Consider the following 19,343-nt stretch of genomic DNA (forward strand, 5'->3'; position numbering starts at 1 on the left):
AATAGTGCAGTTGCACTAGCAATAGCTCCAGTGATTGGTTCATTCTTCTACCGATGGGAGGCTTTCGACAGCATTTACCAATATTGGCGGTGAGACAGAGTCGAGAGTTAAAAAAAAAACAGTCTCAATGAAAAGCGACTGCACGATCTCGCTTCTAGTTTGACATTCCCTTGATAAATAACAGCCTGAATGCCCTGAATGGCGTTCTCATACGCCGTGCGGTGGAACGGTGAATGAGCTCCCGGCTTCGCATAATGCAAGGTTTCATTTCAAAGCCCATGACCTCTCTCCGTAGTTTGCGAGTACGTCCTATCTGCTTGGTAATGCGTGAAATATACTACAAACTTCTTTCTCTAAAAGCATCACACAAAACTGAGACATAACTTAAAAGGAGGAAATGGTACTTTGGTCACAGCAAATGTTGTGATTGCCATCCAGTAGAGAACAAGCGCTAATACTAGCACCGAATTGGCTGAGAGAAGATAAGAGGCAACAAGCACTTTTTATTCCTCCGGCTTGTGCCCAAAAACAAGACACTCGCACTTCGTTTGTGCTCGTCTTTCCTTTGTGTTCACTCTTGACCTTTCCTTCAGGAGCGCACCATGCGGTTAATTAAGGTTCCCGTTAATTTTCGTGACAATTGAACTGTAGCTAATAGCAACAAGTTGGAAAAGGTGTAATAGTAGTGATGCCTGGCAGGACGAAGTTTAGATAGCAAAAAGTGCGATGCCCCAGGCTGCGCAAGATTTTGTTATTGAAAAATGCAAGGAAAAGGCCGAGGTTCGCCAAATCGAGTGCCTGAAAAGCAAATGAAGCGACATCAAAACCTCTCCACAACTCAAGTAACATAGAATGTTGCATGCATGAAAGTAAAGGCATCGATCATAACTACCGGGTGATCACTGCGACAGGCGCCTGCATTAGAAAGACGTTGTACAGCTTAAGAACCAAGAGACTGTTTGGATTCTGTAGACAGCTGCTGAATCTCTCGTGTGCCACTTTTATCTGACCTTGAAGAGACAGCCACAAGTGCTGCGTATCCAGTTCGCGCACTGACAAACTAGACTATCACATTGAGCAGATGGTCATTACCTGCAAGAAGTACTCAAAGCATTTATACATGACACCGCAGATTACAGCATGAAAAAATCTTGAGCTTAAAAAATATCTGTATTACACTACAGCCAGTCCTCTTTTTATTTCATTATATGTTATTTTCGAAACTGAACCTAGCAGCGAATTTTTTTTTCTTTTTATCGACGGCGCTGAGTATCCTAGCGATGGCTCAGTTGCTATGACGGTCTGCTGCCGATCACGAGGTCGCGAGTCCGAATTTCCAGCCACGCCGACCGCACCTGGATAGAAGCGAAATGCAAAAACTCTCCACTACTGATATTTTGGTACACGGGAACGAACGCGAGAAAGTCGAAATTAATCCGGAGTCCTCCACTACAATGTGCCTAATATTTATTTTGCTTCCGCGTTCCCGGGTTCGAACCCGACCGCGGCGGCTGCGTTTTTATGGAGGAAAAACGCTAAGGCGCCCGTGTGCTGTGCGATGTCAGTGCACGTTAAAGATCCCCAGGTGGTCGAAATTATTCCGGAGCCCTCCACTACGGCACCTCTTCTTCATTTCTTCTTTCACTCCCTCCTTTATCCCTTCCTTTACGGCGCGGTTCAGGTGTCCAACGATATATGAGACAGACACTGCGCCATTTCCTTTCCCCAAAAAACCAATCATACAAAACACCTCAATTTTTTTCATTGCTATTTTCAGATTCTCGCTTTCGATATAATTCGGAGCATGCAGCTTTATACGGCATAAATTATTTTTAAATTGAAAAAAGTATGAAAATGCACCATTTTTATCGTTTTTTTTTCGTTTTAAATCTCAACTTGCTCTCGAAAATTCGGAAATAGCCGTTTTGTTTCTCTAGATGTCTACTATCTATAACAAAAATTACATATAATGAAACTGTGCACATCGAAGTAAAAAAAAAATACTACAGTTGCAAGAAGTGCGTTTTGAGCTAAAAAACTCTCGTTAGTTTCACCATGAGGTGGTTCATGTAAAATTACAAACAATAGCGGGTTACGTAGAACAGTTTATTGCCTTTCATTTTCACAATCTGCTACCAAGCTGCTCAATTTTACAAGTTTTTCGCTAGTACACCCAAGCTGAAAACAATGGATGGTTTTTTACAGAGTTTACAATGAAGGAGCGCTAATTGAAAGCGATGTTAACAGTACATTACATATATCTCTCGGCAAAGATGTTGCGTTCAACTACAACAGTAGCCACAACGTGTGTGTTCGTTTTTCGTGCCCAGGAAACAGGAGAGGGCTACGTTTGCTTGCGCAAGCACATTTAATACAAGCTGCTATATTAGCAAAGTGGGATGGCGACTGTTAAAACGTTTTGAAGCGCTGCTTACTGAGGTACTAAAATATACATTTTCGAAGTGACAGTCTAACTTTAATAAATAAATACTGAGAACCGGTCAAAAGTATCGAAACGCCTTTGGTTGATATATCTCGATATTTTAACATTGTAGGCGAACACAGTTTGAATAGATGAATATAAAAACCTGACAGAAAAATAAGCGCAACGCAATATAAAAGAAATAAAGGCTCTGTTTTCATGGTGCTTGACACTTGGTTTGGACACTCACAGTTACAAGGCAATCTACTCCGCACGTTGCTTTCCCGGGCTCCAAGCTTCCGTAATTCCCTCATTCCCGGTGACATAAACACCTTTAACACCCATACTACCCCGAGGGCGTAAAATCACGAATGACCATCACCAGCAACGAAATAAAGTGGGGGCGTGTTACCGCTACGCCTACGTAGTTCGCGCTAATGATCGCTAGACTCCTTTTATGTAGATGCTGTCGGATTTGACGCTCCAAGATTTCGTTTGCTATTTTGTTCTTGGGTTCGCTTATAATTTCTTTCATGGCGTGCATACTTCCCTTGTATATTGTCTTTTCCTGCCGATTCAACGTCGAATAATATTTCTATTTTCTTTTGCAGTACATACTAATTTACGTTCGCCGCATCGTTAGTTCTACTGAAGGCGTCACAGTATACTAACATTTTGCGACCGTTCTGTGAACAGAACACGAAGCATTCACTAAACTGTTATTATAGTCATAGTTATTATCATTGCACCTTCGTGTTATTCTTTGCAACGTTCAAAGGGGAATGATCTTCGGCCAGTTTTAGTATTCATTGACTTTTTCTTGCGCTATATCATACACTTCATCTTTTCGGTTGCTTATCCATGTCGCCTCTGAGTTCTAGCACTAGGATTTTTATAGATTTTATTATTATTTACAAAATACTGCTGCCAATACGTCCAAGCAGAAAAGGCATCAAAGTTAGTCAAATCACAGAAGAGCTACAATGGAAAAAGACACTACTAGCAGTAGTTGGATAGAAATCACGGGCCAATGGCATAGTTATCCGATTGCAATCTGTTATTGTGCGAGGAAAAAACAGAAAAAATGAAAGTGCCTGTTTTAGCGAATATCGGGATTGGAGAACTAGGATGCTCACGCCGAGTTCGTCTTGCAGGTAACGGCGTTATATATAACGAGGGGTCTAAACCAAGTTTATTACCTATTTGTAGAGAAATAAATTTCTGCCTAAACTTTCTTCTTCGAAGTCCGTCTTCAATTTACATTAAAGGTCAGTGTTTGTATCTTTATTAAAGATAAACATAACTACTTTACTCTGCATTCTTTAGAGATCTTCTAAGTTAAATTTAATGGGCCGGTTCTCCTCTATGCATGCCCATTCCAGTTTAGGTCTCATTATTGAAGAATAACAAAGTAGCCTTTATCGTTAGGAGCGGCATTTTTAATTTTATGTCTTAGGCAGCACAATTTTCGAAATGCGCAAAAAGGAACATTACTTATGTGCATAAATTTCTCCTTACGGCTACACCTAGTTATGTATGGTTAGAAACTTTATCAAAAAGTAGCAGACTTAATTTATATGCGTATCTATGTGTTATTTTTCGGGCCTACCTGCGCACACTGGAATTAAGTCTGCGAAGCTGATCTGTTCGCGAAGCTGATCGCTTCGCGCCACCGCGGGTTCTAATCCAAGTCGCGGATATTTATTTGATTCCTTATTTATTTTGATTTCTTATTGACTGATTACTGATTTCTTTTTATTTACCTATTTCACTTGGGGCAAACGCAGAAACATCGCAAGATTTTGCTCGATGTTTACCCATCGGAATAGGCGCAATAAAAAAGACAACGCAAAACTAAACCACCGCAGTATTAGCACGAGCTGAATGACGTCGATTGAAGGAACTTTTTCAACTGACAGCGGAAGAAAGAAGGAGGCTGGAATTGGCTGTCAACATAAGAATAATATTCTGTATGCGCTAAATGACTGTAAGCGCCGATCCCAGAGGCTAGGCTACACAGCCATTCACCTCAAACAGACAATCACGGAGTCCGTTTCAGTGTATACGTCCAGTGTTTGAATAGAGTGGCGAGAAAATTTTTAATGCAATTTTCTCGTCAGAAACTGCGTATTTTGCAGCCGGACAAACATCAACATAGACAGAAAGAGCAATATAATCAAGTTTTATTGAGAACAATAATTAGAAAAAGTGTTGTTTTCATGCTTTCTATAAAAGCAATTTTGGTTCTTGAGTGTCAACTAAATATTCCTTTGCATATTGTTCGTATCCGATCGTGTCCTAAACTTGGAAAAGCCAAGGGCACTGAATTCAGGGTACGTAGGTAAAGTTTTCCTAAAGAAGTACTCCGAAGCAATACGGTGGCAGTGCTCGGAACCGGAAACACGACGTCGCGTTTCAAGACTGGCTGGTGACGCGCGCACTGAAGCGAGGATTTGCGTGGGTTGCGGCAGTGTCGAGCCGAGCGCGCGTTGTCTTATCTCGAGCTGCTAAAGCTCCTTATCTGGACGCGCCGTTCTTAATGCCGCGACAGTCTCGAGAGCTCAGGCCGCCGACGCAGTACAGCTTCGCCGTGGGGAGGGATTCCTGTAGTCAGATTAAGCAGCCTTTGGGCGTCCTGAAGCCAGAGCACACACGCGCCGCGGTAATCGCGCTCAAATGCCCCGCGGCCGAGCCCTTGTCAATTGTTCTGCCAGCCTCCTGTACGTTTGTGCGTTAGTTTGTTCCAATAACAGATTTTTTTTTACGACTGGTGATGACGTGCTGACGAAGGATATACAAACATAACTAGCGCCGCGCAAAAATAAAGAGAGAAAAACTTGGCTTTTCAGTGCAAAAATTACGCTGGTCGAACTTGACGAGGAGGGTGATTGACAGGTCTTTCTTTAAAAAGGCGATCACAACAGCTTTAGAGAAAGTGAATGCACACGCCTGATTCGTGGTGTGCCTTCACTTGCGTTTAATCTGTTCTTGTAAAATTTTAGTTAGGACTGGAACCAGGCTATAACAAGCAGTTGCGCGTGAGCGACCCAGAAGTTTTTTTTTTCCCCGGTGCTTACGGCGAGAACTCGGCAGACGCATCGTTTATCACACTGTTCAACGTTTAACAACATGTTTCGATACTAACCTTTTTCCGATGAAGTAACGCCACCTTCACGCTCTGGCGATGAAGGTGTGGTATATTTTGAACAGTATCCCGGTAGGACTGTTAAAGGACCAGCTGTACGTTTATGACGAACTGTTTTATACACAATTTCCACCAGTTGCACCTCTCCTGTTCCATTAAATTCCTTCTCCTCCTCCTGTTCTACCCATTACTTCCGCCCATCAGTGGATTATGAGAGAAAAAATGGCTCCTGTAGTGACTGCTGCGCTCATCAGTTTCTTTTTATTCATTTTTGGCTCTCTGTCAATGCGTATGAAAAACAACTCCTCGGTTCACATCGCCTTAATTTGGCATTTTTATTGAGTAAAACACATTATTACACCATGACATCTTCATTCTCAAAAGCTGCGAACACAACCATGAGTCTGGCTAAAGCTCGCCACCTCACAAGAAAAAAAGACTCTGGGATAGCGCAAGTTTCCACTTGTTCTGCGCCACGATATTTCTGTCTATTGAGTAACATGATAGTTACCCACTCAACTGGCTATTCTCATTGCAAGTGCTTTCAGACTCCATATCTGATCTAGTCCCAAGCAAGTGTCAGTTTATCGCAGTGAGTGACTGCACTCATGACCGCCAGCATCCAGGAGTGATATTAAAGAAATAAAATTCCCTCATTTTGGCGAAGCCGTCTGCCGGATGCTAGTTGTGTCGCAGCTGCAAAACTCTAAACATTCTGAATCTGCTATCACTATGTAAATTAAATTAATCACCATCATCGAAAAATTACATCCGCTTCAGGACAAAAGCCTCTCCTTTTAATTCCCAAATATTCCTCTCTAGCACCAGCCACGTCCACTCTGTCAATAAAAATGCACTAATCTCCATAGTCCACCTTAGTTTTTGCTGTCCTCACTTACGTTTACCTGCGCTTGAAATACACAAATTTCTGCAAAACCTTCCAAGACAAAACTATGCAGTCACTCTCACATTAATCATTCTTTGAAACGCGTTTCAAGTGACCAGCACCGAATCTGTGCATGGAGTCAAGCTCAAGAAGAAGCAAACCCTAATCCCACTGTCACAGCAGCAGTGAAACAATACTGGCACGAGGCACCCAGGTCTATTTAAACCGCGCCGAAATACGAACATTTCTGGTTACAAGCGAATACGGTTTCTTTTCTCATGTCGGCGGCTTTAGCCCCCTAACGGACGCATTTTTTTCTGAAAATGGTGTCGAAATGGTCATTTAAGACCCGTGCTGCTGTTTGTCGGCATAGCAAAAAATGCCTTGTATGAACCCTACTACCCTTAATCCGGGCACAGATAGAAAACAAACGACGAGTTGGAATTGTCATGAGCCAGAAATGACTATCTGCTTATGACGAGCCTGACTCGTCCAAGTCCGCAAGCAGTTTAAGAGCTGCCGTATAAGCGAAGGGCTACACTTCGATTAGGATTACGAGTTTTTGACGCAAAGGAACTTATCTAAATTAACGTCTGACCAGACTTTTTGTCGCGAGGAACTTGCAGCTCAGGAGATTGTTTTCTGAATTTGTGCAGTCAAGAGCGATCTTAAATTTTTCCAAATGGAAAGTGCCGCGCGAAGTGAACAGAAGTATGTGCTCAAAAAATATGTGCAGTAATTGAGAGCCTTGTGCTAACAGCTTCCCCTTTGTAGACGGTGTGCAAAACTCCTCCGGCTTTGCATATTGTCACGTGCCTAGCCCTGCGCGATCTCCGCGCTAAGCCGCAACGACGACGAAGCGGCCACGGGTGTGTTAGGAACGTGCAGAGTAGACATAGCAGCGTGATTAAAAATCATACTTGGGTTCACCTCTGGGTTTGCATACACGCTTCTGTTGAATCGGAACAATATTATAGCTCACACTTCAAATAATAGGAGGCATGGCACTCGAACCTCTAGGGTGCACTTATTATACTAAGCAAATGCTGCAGATGCTGGTCTTAGCATAAAAACAAAACAGAAGAGCGACGTCTCCCCACTTAATACCAAACTATTTGGGAATGCCGATCTTGAAGCGCACTTTCCATGAGCGATATATGATAAATATCACTCAGTAACCATAACAGGTTTCAGTTCATAGTGTAAGCATCGAAAGCACAAAAAAGCCCACAGTAGCGGCACGTACAAAGGGGCCAAAATAACATTTTCACTTGAGCTCGACTGCGCGTCAGGAACGTAACCATCAGTACACATTTGAGCATTTAGACATTATTTCCTTCACTATATATCACAGAAATGAAGACATTTTACCAACAAATAAAAATATGTTGCCTCAGTTTCTCATACTAAGAAATGTAGCCGCACTCATCCACTGAACGCAGTCAAAGTATACGTTCCTCAGTGTACATAAAAACTTTTGAGCTTAACAAATACCATTCATATCACACTCAAATGACCTCAACAAATGACAAATACACAAGCAGCCAAACTCTTACCGAATGTTTTTCCGTTGGATATTTTTCCTTTACAACTGTTTATAATCTTTGAACGAGCAAAATTCAATTATACAAAGCGCCTAGAAACCAGGCGGTCCGCGCTTAATTCGTTTCAACTACGCTCGGATCTATCCGGTCCGGGTGGAGCCAAAAGACGACGAGAATGGGAAGAAAGAGACAAAACAAAAAGGACGCTGTTCTGCGGCCAGCCACACGCGCCACGCTTGACGTCACGCCGCCACCCGATCTCGTCCGATCTCGCCAGCGTGCGAGAGCCAGCGGGCAGACAGCGGCGGCGACGGCCTCGCCGGGCGCAACCACTGCGCCAACGGCGCGCCGACTGCTCAGCGCCACCAAGTACCCGTACTCCTAGCGCGACCTCGACCGCGCGGCACCTTTCGGGGCCGAACGGCGCATGCGCGACTGCCCTCCCGCGCGGCCGCTTCGCCTCGCCTCGTTTCCCTTCCTCGGAGCTCCTCATCTCCCCACGTGTCCCTTTTCCGTACGTCTCCCTTTCCCTTTTTTTCTTTCTACTCGCACCCGCAGGCGCCTCACAACCCTCCTCCTCTTCGAACGTTTCTCTCCTTCACATGCCCGTTCACCTTGCCTCCGGGACGACTGGCCCACCCTTCCATCAACCAGTTTACGCTATTTGCTGCTTCCTCGCGAATTCCCGTTAGTTTTCCCACTCTAGGTTCCTTTCTAACTGCTTGACAAGTGTATACTGCGGCGTTATAGTTGCGTGCGTCTTCTACGTCTGCTGTAAAAGGAGAAGGGCGCGACCATCTGCTCAGAGTCCTCGCCCGTCCCAATCCTCCTCTCTCATAAAACGTCGGCCGGGCGCCTCCCCCCCCCCCCCCCCCCCGCTTCATGTTTTTTTTTTTTTCAGACAGTGACGCGAACGCTTTTTAGCGCGCTGGCGGGCACGCCGCGGCTAAAGTCGTCGGCGCACCGTCCCCTCCAAAGTCAACTGTCCCTCTGCTCGCTGCACGCCCTTCTCGCCCCCATAGACTTCGCCCTCCTCTCCCTCACCCCGAGCCGATGCCCTTGCGCCGTTTCCGCTTGATCGCCAACGAAAGCGATAGTGACTGGCCCGCTTCGCGTACCTCCGTACGCCCAGCTTAGTGTGCCGTCTTTGTTTTTTTCACCTCGTTACTTCGGACAACCAGCGCTACGAGCTCGTCTTTGATCCTGCGCAGTTTCTCCTCCTCCGTTCCTCTCCTCCCTTTCCGCCACCTCTCGCAAAACCTCCGCCCAAATCTTCACGCTGTCTGCCTACGCTACGTTCGTCGGTCTTGCCTCGAACACGGTCATCTCGCGAAAGGCGACAGTAATTTCCTGCAATGACCGACCTTCTTTTGCTGCGTCAACATTCTCCGACTCGGCTCCGGCGCACGGAATGAGGCGATTGGACGCGAGAAGAAAGGCGGCCCTTTGAGTGACTCACACAGCAAGCAAGACCGTCTTTCGTCACTGCGCAGCAGGGCCGGGCTCGTCTGCACTCTCCGCCGACTTGTAGAGCGCCGTCCAATGTTTAGTCACGTTCGCACTGCCCTCTAGGAACGTTATTTAGAGTGCGTCATCAAACAAGTTTGGGTCGAGAATAAAGTGGCCCTTGATATTGCCCGTGCTGCCAACGTCCACCAAAAGAACCCTTTTCTCATTACGACATGCATTTTCAGCCAAGCTTACCAGCAAAAACATATTTAGGGCTTCGCTGTGGTCAATGCGTTATAACATTTGCGAGGACAAAATTCAGAACTACGCCTGAATGTTTGCTACCTAGCGCTCTCCTGTTGGTGCAATTTATGTCGGATAGGTAAACTCGATGTTTATGAATTTGTTCCCAAATGACAACGCAAAAAATGCGTCCTACGTGCATTCCCATACAATTGTCAAAGCATGCAAGTTATTGTATATGCTATAAATAACGGCATGCATCCGAAAAGCATTAAATAACAAAATCACATTTGTTGCTATGCGCCTTCGGCGTTCGTGAAAATCTCTGTCTTTAATTAAAAAGATCGGAAAGTGCTTCATCAAGTAGCAGTCACTTTAGTTTCTTGGAAAGAGATCTGACCAAATTGAATAAAATAAATTTCAATAAATTACAATGACGATGCTCTTAAGCCAGTGCCCCGTTCACTGCAGATGAAAGTGGCTTCCTTACTTGGCTTGAAGCTGAACAAAAAAACACCCTTTATAGGGGCTTGTACACTTAGTCACAAATAAATATTCTTAATAATCGAGTATAAGGACAGCAAATAGCCTCATAGCTGGAAATTGTGGCTGTTTTGCTTTGAAGTTCAAGAAGGACAAAAAAAAACATCTTTTAGAGGGGCATGTACATCGTGAAGCTCAGCATTGTGCCTACTAGTGGATTCCATCGATTATTAATGCACGAAGCGGATCATACCCCGGAGTGTAGCTTTTTGTCTTTCTTTGAAGTTCAACAGACAGAACACACTTCACAGAGGCTCGCGTATACTGTCACAAATGCCATTGTGCCTACCAGTGGATTCCATGGATTATTAATGAACGACGTAGCATCATCCCTCGGAAGCTTGGCTTCCTGTTTTGCTTTGAAGTTTAACACGCAAAACACGCTTTACAGGAGCTTGCATATCTTTTCCCAAACGCCAATTTGACTACTAATGGATTCCATAGATTATTAATGAACAAAGTGACATTATTTCTGTGTATAGTAGCTCTTTGTCTTACTTTGAAGTCACAAACGGCATTGCCTCTACTGATGGATTTCATTGATTATTAATAAAAAAAACAGCGGCATAACTTCCCGAAGGATTGGCTTTCTGTCTTGCTTTAAAGCTCAACAGGCAAAACTGCTTTACAAGTACTTATACACAGTCTCAATTATCGATTCCATCGAATATAAAGTAAAGAAGCGGCACCTGACCTGAGAGGTGGTAACACTCACGGTAAGGGACACACATTACGTCTCTATTATCAGTACTTCCTTGCACGTTCTCTTCATGAAGAGGCCGGGAAATGCATGAAATAAAAAGAAAACAAAAAGAAAGGTTTGGTAAATGGCTACCTTATTCTCGGGAGGGGATAAAAAGAGTGAAAACAGAAAGATTACAATTACTACAGGCTGGCATGATTACATCGGGACACGCCAAGTTTACCTTTTTTGCTTTTTAATTGGCTGGCCACGGACTGAAGTGCTTCACTTTAAGGCATTTCTTTGAGAATCGCGAAGTTCACGTACAGTCGCGTAACTAACTACTGGCCCCATGTAACGCACATGCCGTTGAAAGCGTACAGAGCAGCATGAGCGCTGCACAGCTAGCAGCGCCACATTAAGTTTGATACCATTTTTCTATAGCACCAGCGCCAAAGAGTGGTTATTATGGATAAAGCTGCTGCACCAGATCTAAACTTTCAGGTAAATACACTAAGCGAAATAGCTATTTACGTTATTTTAGACCACCAAATGTATATTCGCCCCGAAGCGATCAAATTCTGAAGAAGTTGCTCAGGTGGACAGCTGACACACAGAGCCCTCTGTAACGTGAGCGTACACATTGCCAAGACGCCTTCTACTAAGGAACTGCGAAATTGTAATACCAGAAGTGAATGTGCGACTTGCTTATCGCGTTTCTTTCCAGCACTGCAGCTCTGATGGTCGACTTAGTATTTTGGTGGTGTCATATTTGATGGCGTTAGGTTGTGGCACTAGCTAGAGCGTGACCACAAGCACTGGTTTCCCCATGTAAGTAGGCAACGGCAGCAAAAATATCCACTAATGCATGTACAAAATATTGAGAAGAATCGTCAGCGTTTCCAACACAACGCTAGTGTGAGGCGAACAAGAAGCTGTACAGGAACTTCGTTGTCCCGGAGGAAAAGTGCGGTAACGCGAATGAGATAATTCTACAAGGAGCAAATCTGCCAAAACACCTTATCGCTGTCCGCCGAGGGACGCACGCATCTGTAGCATTCGCTCAGCGCCGCCCGTTCCAACTGCGACGCGGTCAGGATCGTGTCTTGCGGTCACGTCGTCTCCAGAACGATCGCTTAATTTTCATGATGCGCATTTCGCCGCGCAATCACCGGGAAGATAATCACAGAAACCATCGTAAAGATCGTTGTGGAAATAGCGCTAGTGGCCGAGGGCGTCCTAAGCTGCCTCAGCGCCAGTCGCACTACATCATTTTTAAGGAATGCTCGCTTTGCGATTCGTTCTACGACTTGCGCGTGGTGAGTGACCAAGGCCTACCGCAGCAATGTCACGACTGAGCGGCGATCAATTGATGGCTTCCTAGATGTGCAGCAGCAGCGGCCTGCAGAGAACGACAGCTCCCTTTCGATTTATTTCTACGCCTAATGTTTGGCAACTCTCGCTGTAATTCACCTTACGCGATAACGCGAGCCTCTCGCATTTGTTTGTAAGTGTTGCGGAGCACTTAAACAGTGGGCATTGCCGTAAGCGCTCGTCGGCGCGGTTTCTGCGAGAACTGGCGTGATGAGGTGCATAAGCAATTCATTCTCAACTTCCACGCCAGATGATGCGATGATGAACGCGCTACACTTGACTCAAAAATGTGTAAACTAATTATTCAGAACGTAATTGAATGCCCACTGCCAACAAGTTATATCAACCCACAGCAAAGCCAACATACTCTGCGGGCAAAAGATGCGGCGAGTGTGCCTGCTAAACAATGCTGCAGTCTTTTGAGATATTATCAGACGGTGTTCTATGGAATCAAAATAACTTGTAGCTGAGGTAACCTACATTCTGGCAGGTAACCCATTTGGCGGTTAAGGGCTTTACGCACCGAGAAAGCCACGGCGATTCACTTTGGTGAGGCTGAAATAATTTCCTACGAAGAACTTGCGCTATAAGGAAAGCTGAGATCATAAAGAGTAGTGTTGACCCAGATGAATTCACAGCATACAAATAGATAGCTCACAGAAAGGGCTATACTAGTGATCCTATACTCTTGCTTCCATGAAAAGTTCCTAAAAATTTGAACATTCTACGCAATAAGGCACACTTTATCTTTTCGCCCGCAGTACTCCTCAACGTTGCTATAGCAACGTTCATGAGGGTCGGTACACGCAAGGGCACACTAAAAATATATAGCTACGGCCCCAGTGACAACACTATGTGCACTATATAGATAATGTAAACGATCTCCAGGGGTTTGTTGTAACACAGTCTACTCATGCCCCTTTTACGTAAGGGGCATATATCTTTCTTTTCCTTTTTTTGTAGCGTGGCCTTCATTTTGGTCTTCTCACCAGTTAGGCGAAATCAATACACCTCCATTGCATTCGGTTTAGACACCACGTGCCGCGGATCACGAGACGTAAAAGAAAAATAGATGAGGAACAAGAAACACGACACTCGTAGTAAATGGAAGCACACATGAGAAACCATATCTGGCAACATTTCGGGCGAAATCATGACCGGGATGTTTCCTCTTCTCATACGCAGCGTGATCGATTATCTGTATTTATAGAGATGAATAAATAGCGAGTGCAGTCAGGCAAAGAATGTACTATGTTCCGGGTGACAAATACTGTGTGTTCACGCAGGGTAGAATTAATGAACAGCTAAACACAAGGACCGCCTTCACAAGGTTCAATTAAGTTAGCCATCGAGAAGTACTTTTCCGCTGACACCTAGAAACAGAATAATTTTTAAACACTGCGTATTTGTACTTCCGCGCGGCTTGATGAACTTTTCTTTGTAGCTTTCGCAAGTAATGAGGCATTTCTTGTAGCAGTGCAAAAAATATTTTCCAGACACGTAATGTAGCACGGCGCCTCCTACTAAAAAAGCTAGATGGGCACAGCGTCGGTTATGCCTTTATTCCCGAGAAAACGCCGACTGAATACGCGTTAAGTCACAAAGAAAAAACTGGCCGATCGAGAAGTTGATAAAATTTCCTCTTGATAAATGACTTCATGGCGCCTTGATTTCTGGCGGTAATGTGCGGTCGAGTTTTGTCATAAAGCAATGCAGCATGATGACTGAGCGAACCCCTCCTATTATTCTGAATCCCACAAATCAGCTTCTTAAACGTCTCACAATACATGCCTCTGCTCATATTGAAGGATTCAACGAGCAGAACCTTTTGTCCATCCAAGATCTGTACACATGTTTTTTTTTTTTGCGACATTACCGACGCAAAGCACACTCAGCTCCCGAAAAGCGCAGCATCGTTATAAAATGCGCTACTGCATAAACTTCTGCCCGACTGCGACAAGAGCCTTGCTTACTCAGAAAAGTAAGCTACATTTTGTGAAACTGCAACTGAATTAAAATGTTTTTAAAGTGTTACCAAGTTAACTCGCAACAGGACATTACACATATATCAGTGCACAAACTTGTTGAATCTTGGAGGTGTGCTATACCCATGTGCGGACATTAACGGTCATGCTCTGAATGAGTACCACCGCCTCTTAATTTATTTAGGTCATACGCCATTGAAATGTGATAACTTACACGTATATAATGATATTGTTCGCCATAGTCGGAGCTCGATACTCGTCTGAATGTGTTCACGGAGAAATTCATGACGTGCGGAACTGCCGCTTAACAAAACATGACATGCCCTGAGGCTATCTACAAATGTTTGACATTCAGGCACCCATTAACTTTCGAACTTAAACTATGGTGTTCAGAAGACAACGATACACAGTTGCGCCCGTAATTTCATGAAGTCATCGGATTATCATGGGCCGTAACGCCACTCCGTTTTTCTGCACTCTAAGCACGAAATAGCCCGAACAGGAGTAAAAAGAGAGTAAGTTATCCTCTAATTCACTTACTTTAGAGGCAGGCTATGGTTCCTAAGTCCCTGGGCTGAATTTTATCACTGAAATCGGGAATGCTTACACTTGGTATTGGAGGCATATTCCCACCTGAAAGCATAGTAATTTGATACAGTTGGCAATGGAAGGAGGCTTTTAAACGCGGCATCGGAGATCATGAGGTTAGTCAGTAGAAGAGATAGGAACGTTTGTTAAAATCTTCGTAACTGCTTGAACTTCGCATGTTTTGAACAGGGAATTTGTGTGCGCATTTTTCGGGATGGAAATCTACCCAAAGACTTGGACATAATACTCCTCCCGTAAAAGGGAGCAGGGCAGGAAACAGCTTGCTCCTTTTTTTTAATTACCACATAGGCTAATTAGCGTGTTGAGCGTGTGTTCTTGTATTGCTTAATTTAGCTGTTATTTATGAGCTATCACTGCAGTTTCCGGTGACCTGCAAAGAACGTTTGTAGCATAGACGTTCGACGTTTCAGCGCAAAATTAGATGGTTTGTGGTTTGTGGGGTTTAACGTCCCAAAGCGACTCAGGCTATGAGGGACGCCGTAGTGAAGGGCTCCGGAAATTTCGACCACCTGGGGTTCTTTGACGTACACTGACATCGCACAGTACACGGGCCTCTAGAATTTCGCCTCCATCGAAATTCGACCGCCGCTGCCGGGATCAAACCCGCGTGTTTCGGGCCAGCAGCCGAGCGCCATAACCACTCAGCCACCGCGGCAGCTGCAAAATTAGATGGCTAGCACTTAAGATCCTCACTGGTCTCCTGACAACACATGTTAACTTATATCGAAACTATTTCTGGTGATGATGATTATTATGGATTTTTATGGCGCAAGGGCATCTATGGCCAAAGAGCGCCATGGCACAAGGTGGGATCAAAGAACCATTTCCCAAGCATTTTTTTTCACCCTAAATAAGCCGAGCACCAGACCAGGCGAAAGCTTGTACCCATTGTATCACCGGTGGGCTTCCGGCGGCACTGGGGATCGAACCCCGCACCTGCCGCATGCGACGCGGTTACTCAACCACTTGGCCACCACTGCGGAATTATTTCTGCTGGCAAACGGCGAGCGAGGTTCCTAGAAAAAGATTGAATACACAAGTTGGCGCATTCTTGGCGCACAAATTGGCGCACAAATTGGCGCAAATTGGTGCAGAGCTCACTTGTGTAACTTCGGGATGCCTTCGCCGTGCAAGAGACAGGCAACAGGTCTTAGCGATCATGATGATGACTATGATGATCACAACCTTAGGAATGGCATGTATTCTTTTTCAACCCGGGTACGGCGCAGCTTTAGTAAGTGTGCATATGAAGGTTAGTTCCTTGCGCGAAGCAATGTAAACTCTGCGTAGCCGCACTGGTGCCTAATGAGTGCCGTGTTTTTTTTTATCTTTCGTTTTCTTGTTCTCTCCACTCTTATCACTAAGTTTTTAATAAAGTCCAAAGTAAGGTGGTAAATAATTCCGCGAACACATGCCTATGTATTTATACTGTGTGCATGAAACCTTTTTAGGCTGCGTGTGAGTGATATTTTATAGGCGTAAGTAAGCCTACATACGAGTTATCTGTTGTACTCTAGGCCAGAAAAATAAAAACTGGCAAAAACATGGGGCAGGAACCGCGCAAAGCTGAAATTACATCATCCTTGTACTACAGTTTTAGCGTTTACCCTCCCGTCTCTGCTTTTTTTCATAGAAGACAAAAAATTAACTAATGTGTGCCATCATGACAAGAAATCTATCACTTGGTCGTATTCTGCAACGATTTTGTGCACGATTTATTCTTTTGCTTCTTTTCCACTGGTCATTCCCGCCTCCGCTATCCGAGCAGGTGAATGCTTAGGTTCTATGAAATATTTACACCTTCTCTCCTTGACCAACATGAAAATACTTGAGGAACACCTAATTCCCGTTAGCTGTGCCCGTGTGACCGCATAAGAACCTCGTTATGAGCTGCCATGCACGTGCCCATATACCAAGCCCATATACGTGCCCACATACCGTGTAAGTGGAGAGGGGGATTCCCCTCGCTTCACTTTGTCCCCTTCCACCCGTGGCAAGTGGCAGGTCTCAGCCAACTCCCATGTACCAACCATAGCAGGTGGCCAAGTATGACATCGCCAGTGGATGTGGGAACATGGTGGCTCTTAAGCTATCGAATGATATTTAGAAGGAGTGGCTGCCTAGCTGTCAGTAATAATGTCACGAGCCTCAGTTTGCGATGGCAGAAGATCAAAAGAATTATTCGAGACTAACTCCTGTTCTCGCCTCGCTCGTGACCTCTGGTGACCTTCTGTGACGGTGCGTGGTCCTTGTCTTCGCAGGCGTAGCGGCCGCGGCGGCAGCGGCAGGAGCAGCAGCAGCGGGCAGCAGCAGCAGCAGCAGCAGCAGCAGCAGCACCAGCGCGGCGGAGGCGGCGGCGGCGGCGGGGCTTCCCCGGGCGGCCCGCAGCGATGATGCGCGGCGAACCCGCGTCGGCCGCCGCGCCGTCGCACGAGGGAGCCCCCCGCGAGCCGGAGGAGGCCGACGAGCCAGTCCAGCTGTTCCGGCCCTTCACGCGCGAGTCCTTGGCCGCCCAGGAGGCTCGTATCGCAGAGGAGGCCGCACGGAAGGCGCTCGCCGCCCAGCGCATCGAGGAGGGCATCCCGGCGGGCGCCGACGACTACGTGCACCACTCGCGCGAGCCCAGGGACCCGGACCCGGACTTGGAGGCCGGTGGACCGCTGCCCAAGCGCATCATCAACGACTTCCCGCCCGAGCTCATCGCCACGCCCATCGAAGACATCGACAAGTTCTACGAGAACAAGAGGGTGCGTGGAGGCAGTTAACGCAGCACCCAAGACACTCCTTGTCCTGGAGGAGTGGCCATTGTATAGCCTCATGTCCTCTTCCCTGCGTGTCTTCGCTGTTACGGCGACTTTCGGGCGTAGCCGCAGGCTGAACCGTTAAGGAGGGCTGATACAATAAAGAAAAAGTGCCGCGTATATCGGCAGGTGCTGGAGTACTGCTCCTGGGTTGATGTTCTTCTCTGGCAACATGGAGAACCATAACTGTGCTCCTGAAAGAACTAGTGCTAAACAAAAAATAGAGAATCAACTGCTCCTACGAAGTTGCAGATGTAGACGGTTCGCAAGCAGCTTCATAGGATGCTACTCGAAACTTCAAGGACGTTATGGGCCCCCCAATCAATTACGAACCTCCCAATACATCCAGCTGAAAAGACACACATAAAGAAACTAGAAAATTTATTGCGCTGCAGTCACTACGTATTCCGACTTGGCATTTGAACCAAACCAGCTGGTGATGACAAAGTCATCAAACAACTTTCCGGCATTACCCATTTAAGTTATGAGAATATTAATCACCAGGGACTGTTCCATCTAACAAATGTTGAGGGTTTCAGAGATTGCTCGACTCCCTTTACAAAATCACTTGAGTGCCGAAAGATCATTAAACAGCCATAGGTCCTGCCTACGCGAGGGCAGGATTGCGAAACGTGACATCATTCACAAAAGGATGAAACAGCTGCCCTAAAATAATGAACAGCTTCTTGTCTCACCACACTTCGTCCAAAAAGTCGTCTTAATGCCAACCTCGAGACATCATAAAGAAGCTTCCGTTATCATTAAAAGGCAACTGTGCCCTCTTAAATATAGTACATGAAGGACTGAAGTCACGCTTACGTTCTCGTCATCCCCATTACTTTCTTATACTGCACCACCGCTGACTAAAATCTGCTCAAGCCATAAGAAAGTAAAGCCTCGGAAAAGAGCCCCTGGCTTGCACTGGTGCCTGCAGCATGTATACCAGAATTTTCAAGCTTCACGCCTGCCCCCAATAAACCAGCTGTGCAACCAAACCCAGAAGGCATTCCCGCTGCTCGCGTTACTGAAAATGCGAATTACACTTTCCTCAACAAGCTGCCTGCACTATCAGTTCAAATAGCGGTGAAAACTTTGGACACCCTGGATTCAATTGTTTTAAGCGTTAAGTTTCATGCTAACTGCCCGTTACCGTGAACATTCCTTCTTTAAAAACTTTCGCGGATGCCGAAGATAATTTTGATAATGAAAGCATCCGATAGCGTAATATGCCTCCGAAATTACGTTTACGAGCTTTTTTATACTACCAGTGATGTAGTCTGTGTGGATGTTGTATTTAGCCACTCGCCTGAAAAAAAAATAAGAGTCATATCCTGAAGCAAGGCTATTATGCTTTGGTCAAAGAGGCCAAAAGAAACTTTATGAAGGCAGCTGTGTCCTGTCGATTAACGCCGCTACATACATTTCCTTGTCCTCGCGAGTGAACGAGACTCAGCGACACTTACACTAAAGTCATTTATTTCAAGCTCGTTGACCTTCCACGCAAGAATATAGGGGGCTATTGTCCACACTCGCCTCACAATGCTACACATTTGTGCGTAAGCGCTTACGCACTCCTACTAGGAGTAGGGTGGAACTATGAGATTGCACAAAAGAGAAAAATATAATGTTAGCCATTGCAATGTGCACAAGTATTTTCTCA

The 19,343-nt window shown here is 45.4% G+C and overlaps 1 protein-coding gene across 6 annotated transcripts in view; it reads left to right on the plus strand.

Annotated features, from left to right (window-relative positions):
* para (sodium voltage-gated channel paralytic) overlaps window positions 1-19,343 on the plus strand; it is a 178,491-nt gene that overhangs the window by 105,084 nt on the left and 54,064 nt on the right. For all 6 annotated transcript variants that reach the window (XM_077657917.1, XM_077657918.1, XM_077657920.1 and 3 more), the window contains exon 2: window positions 17,144-17,629. In XM_077657917.1, coding sequence (XP_077514043.1) covers window positions 17,273-17,629 — 357 coding nt within the window. In that variant the 5' untranslated portion in view covers window positions 17,144-17,272. The remainder of the gene's footprint in view (window positions 1-17,143; window positions 17,630-19,343) is intronic.

The sequence above is a fragment of the Amblyomma americanum genome, chromosome 3 (assembly GCF_052857255.1).
Source record: "Amblyomma americanum isolate KBUSLIRL-KWMA chromosome 3, ASM5285725v1, whole genome shotgun sequence".
Taxonomy (NCBI): Eukaryota; Metazoa; Arthropoda; class Arachnida; order Ixodida; family Ixodidae; genus Amblyomma; species Amblyomma americanum.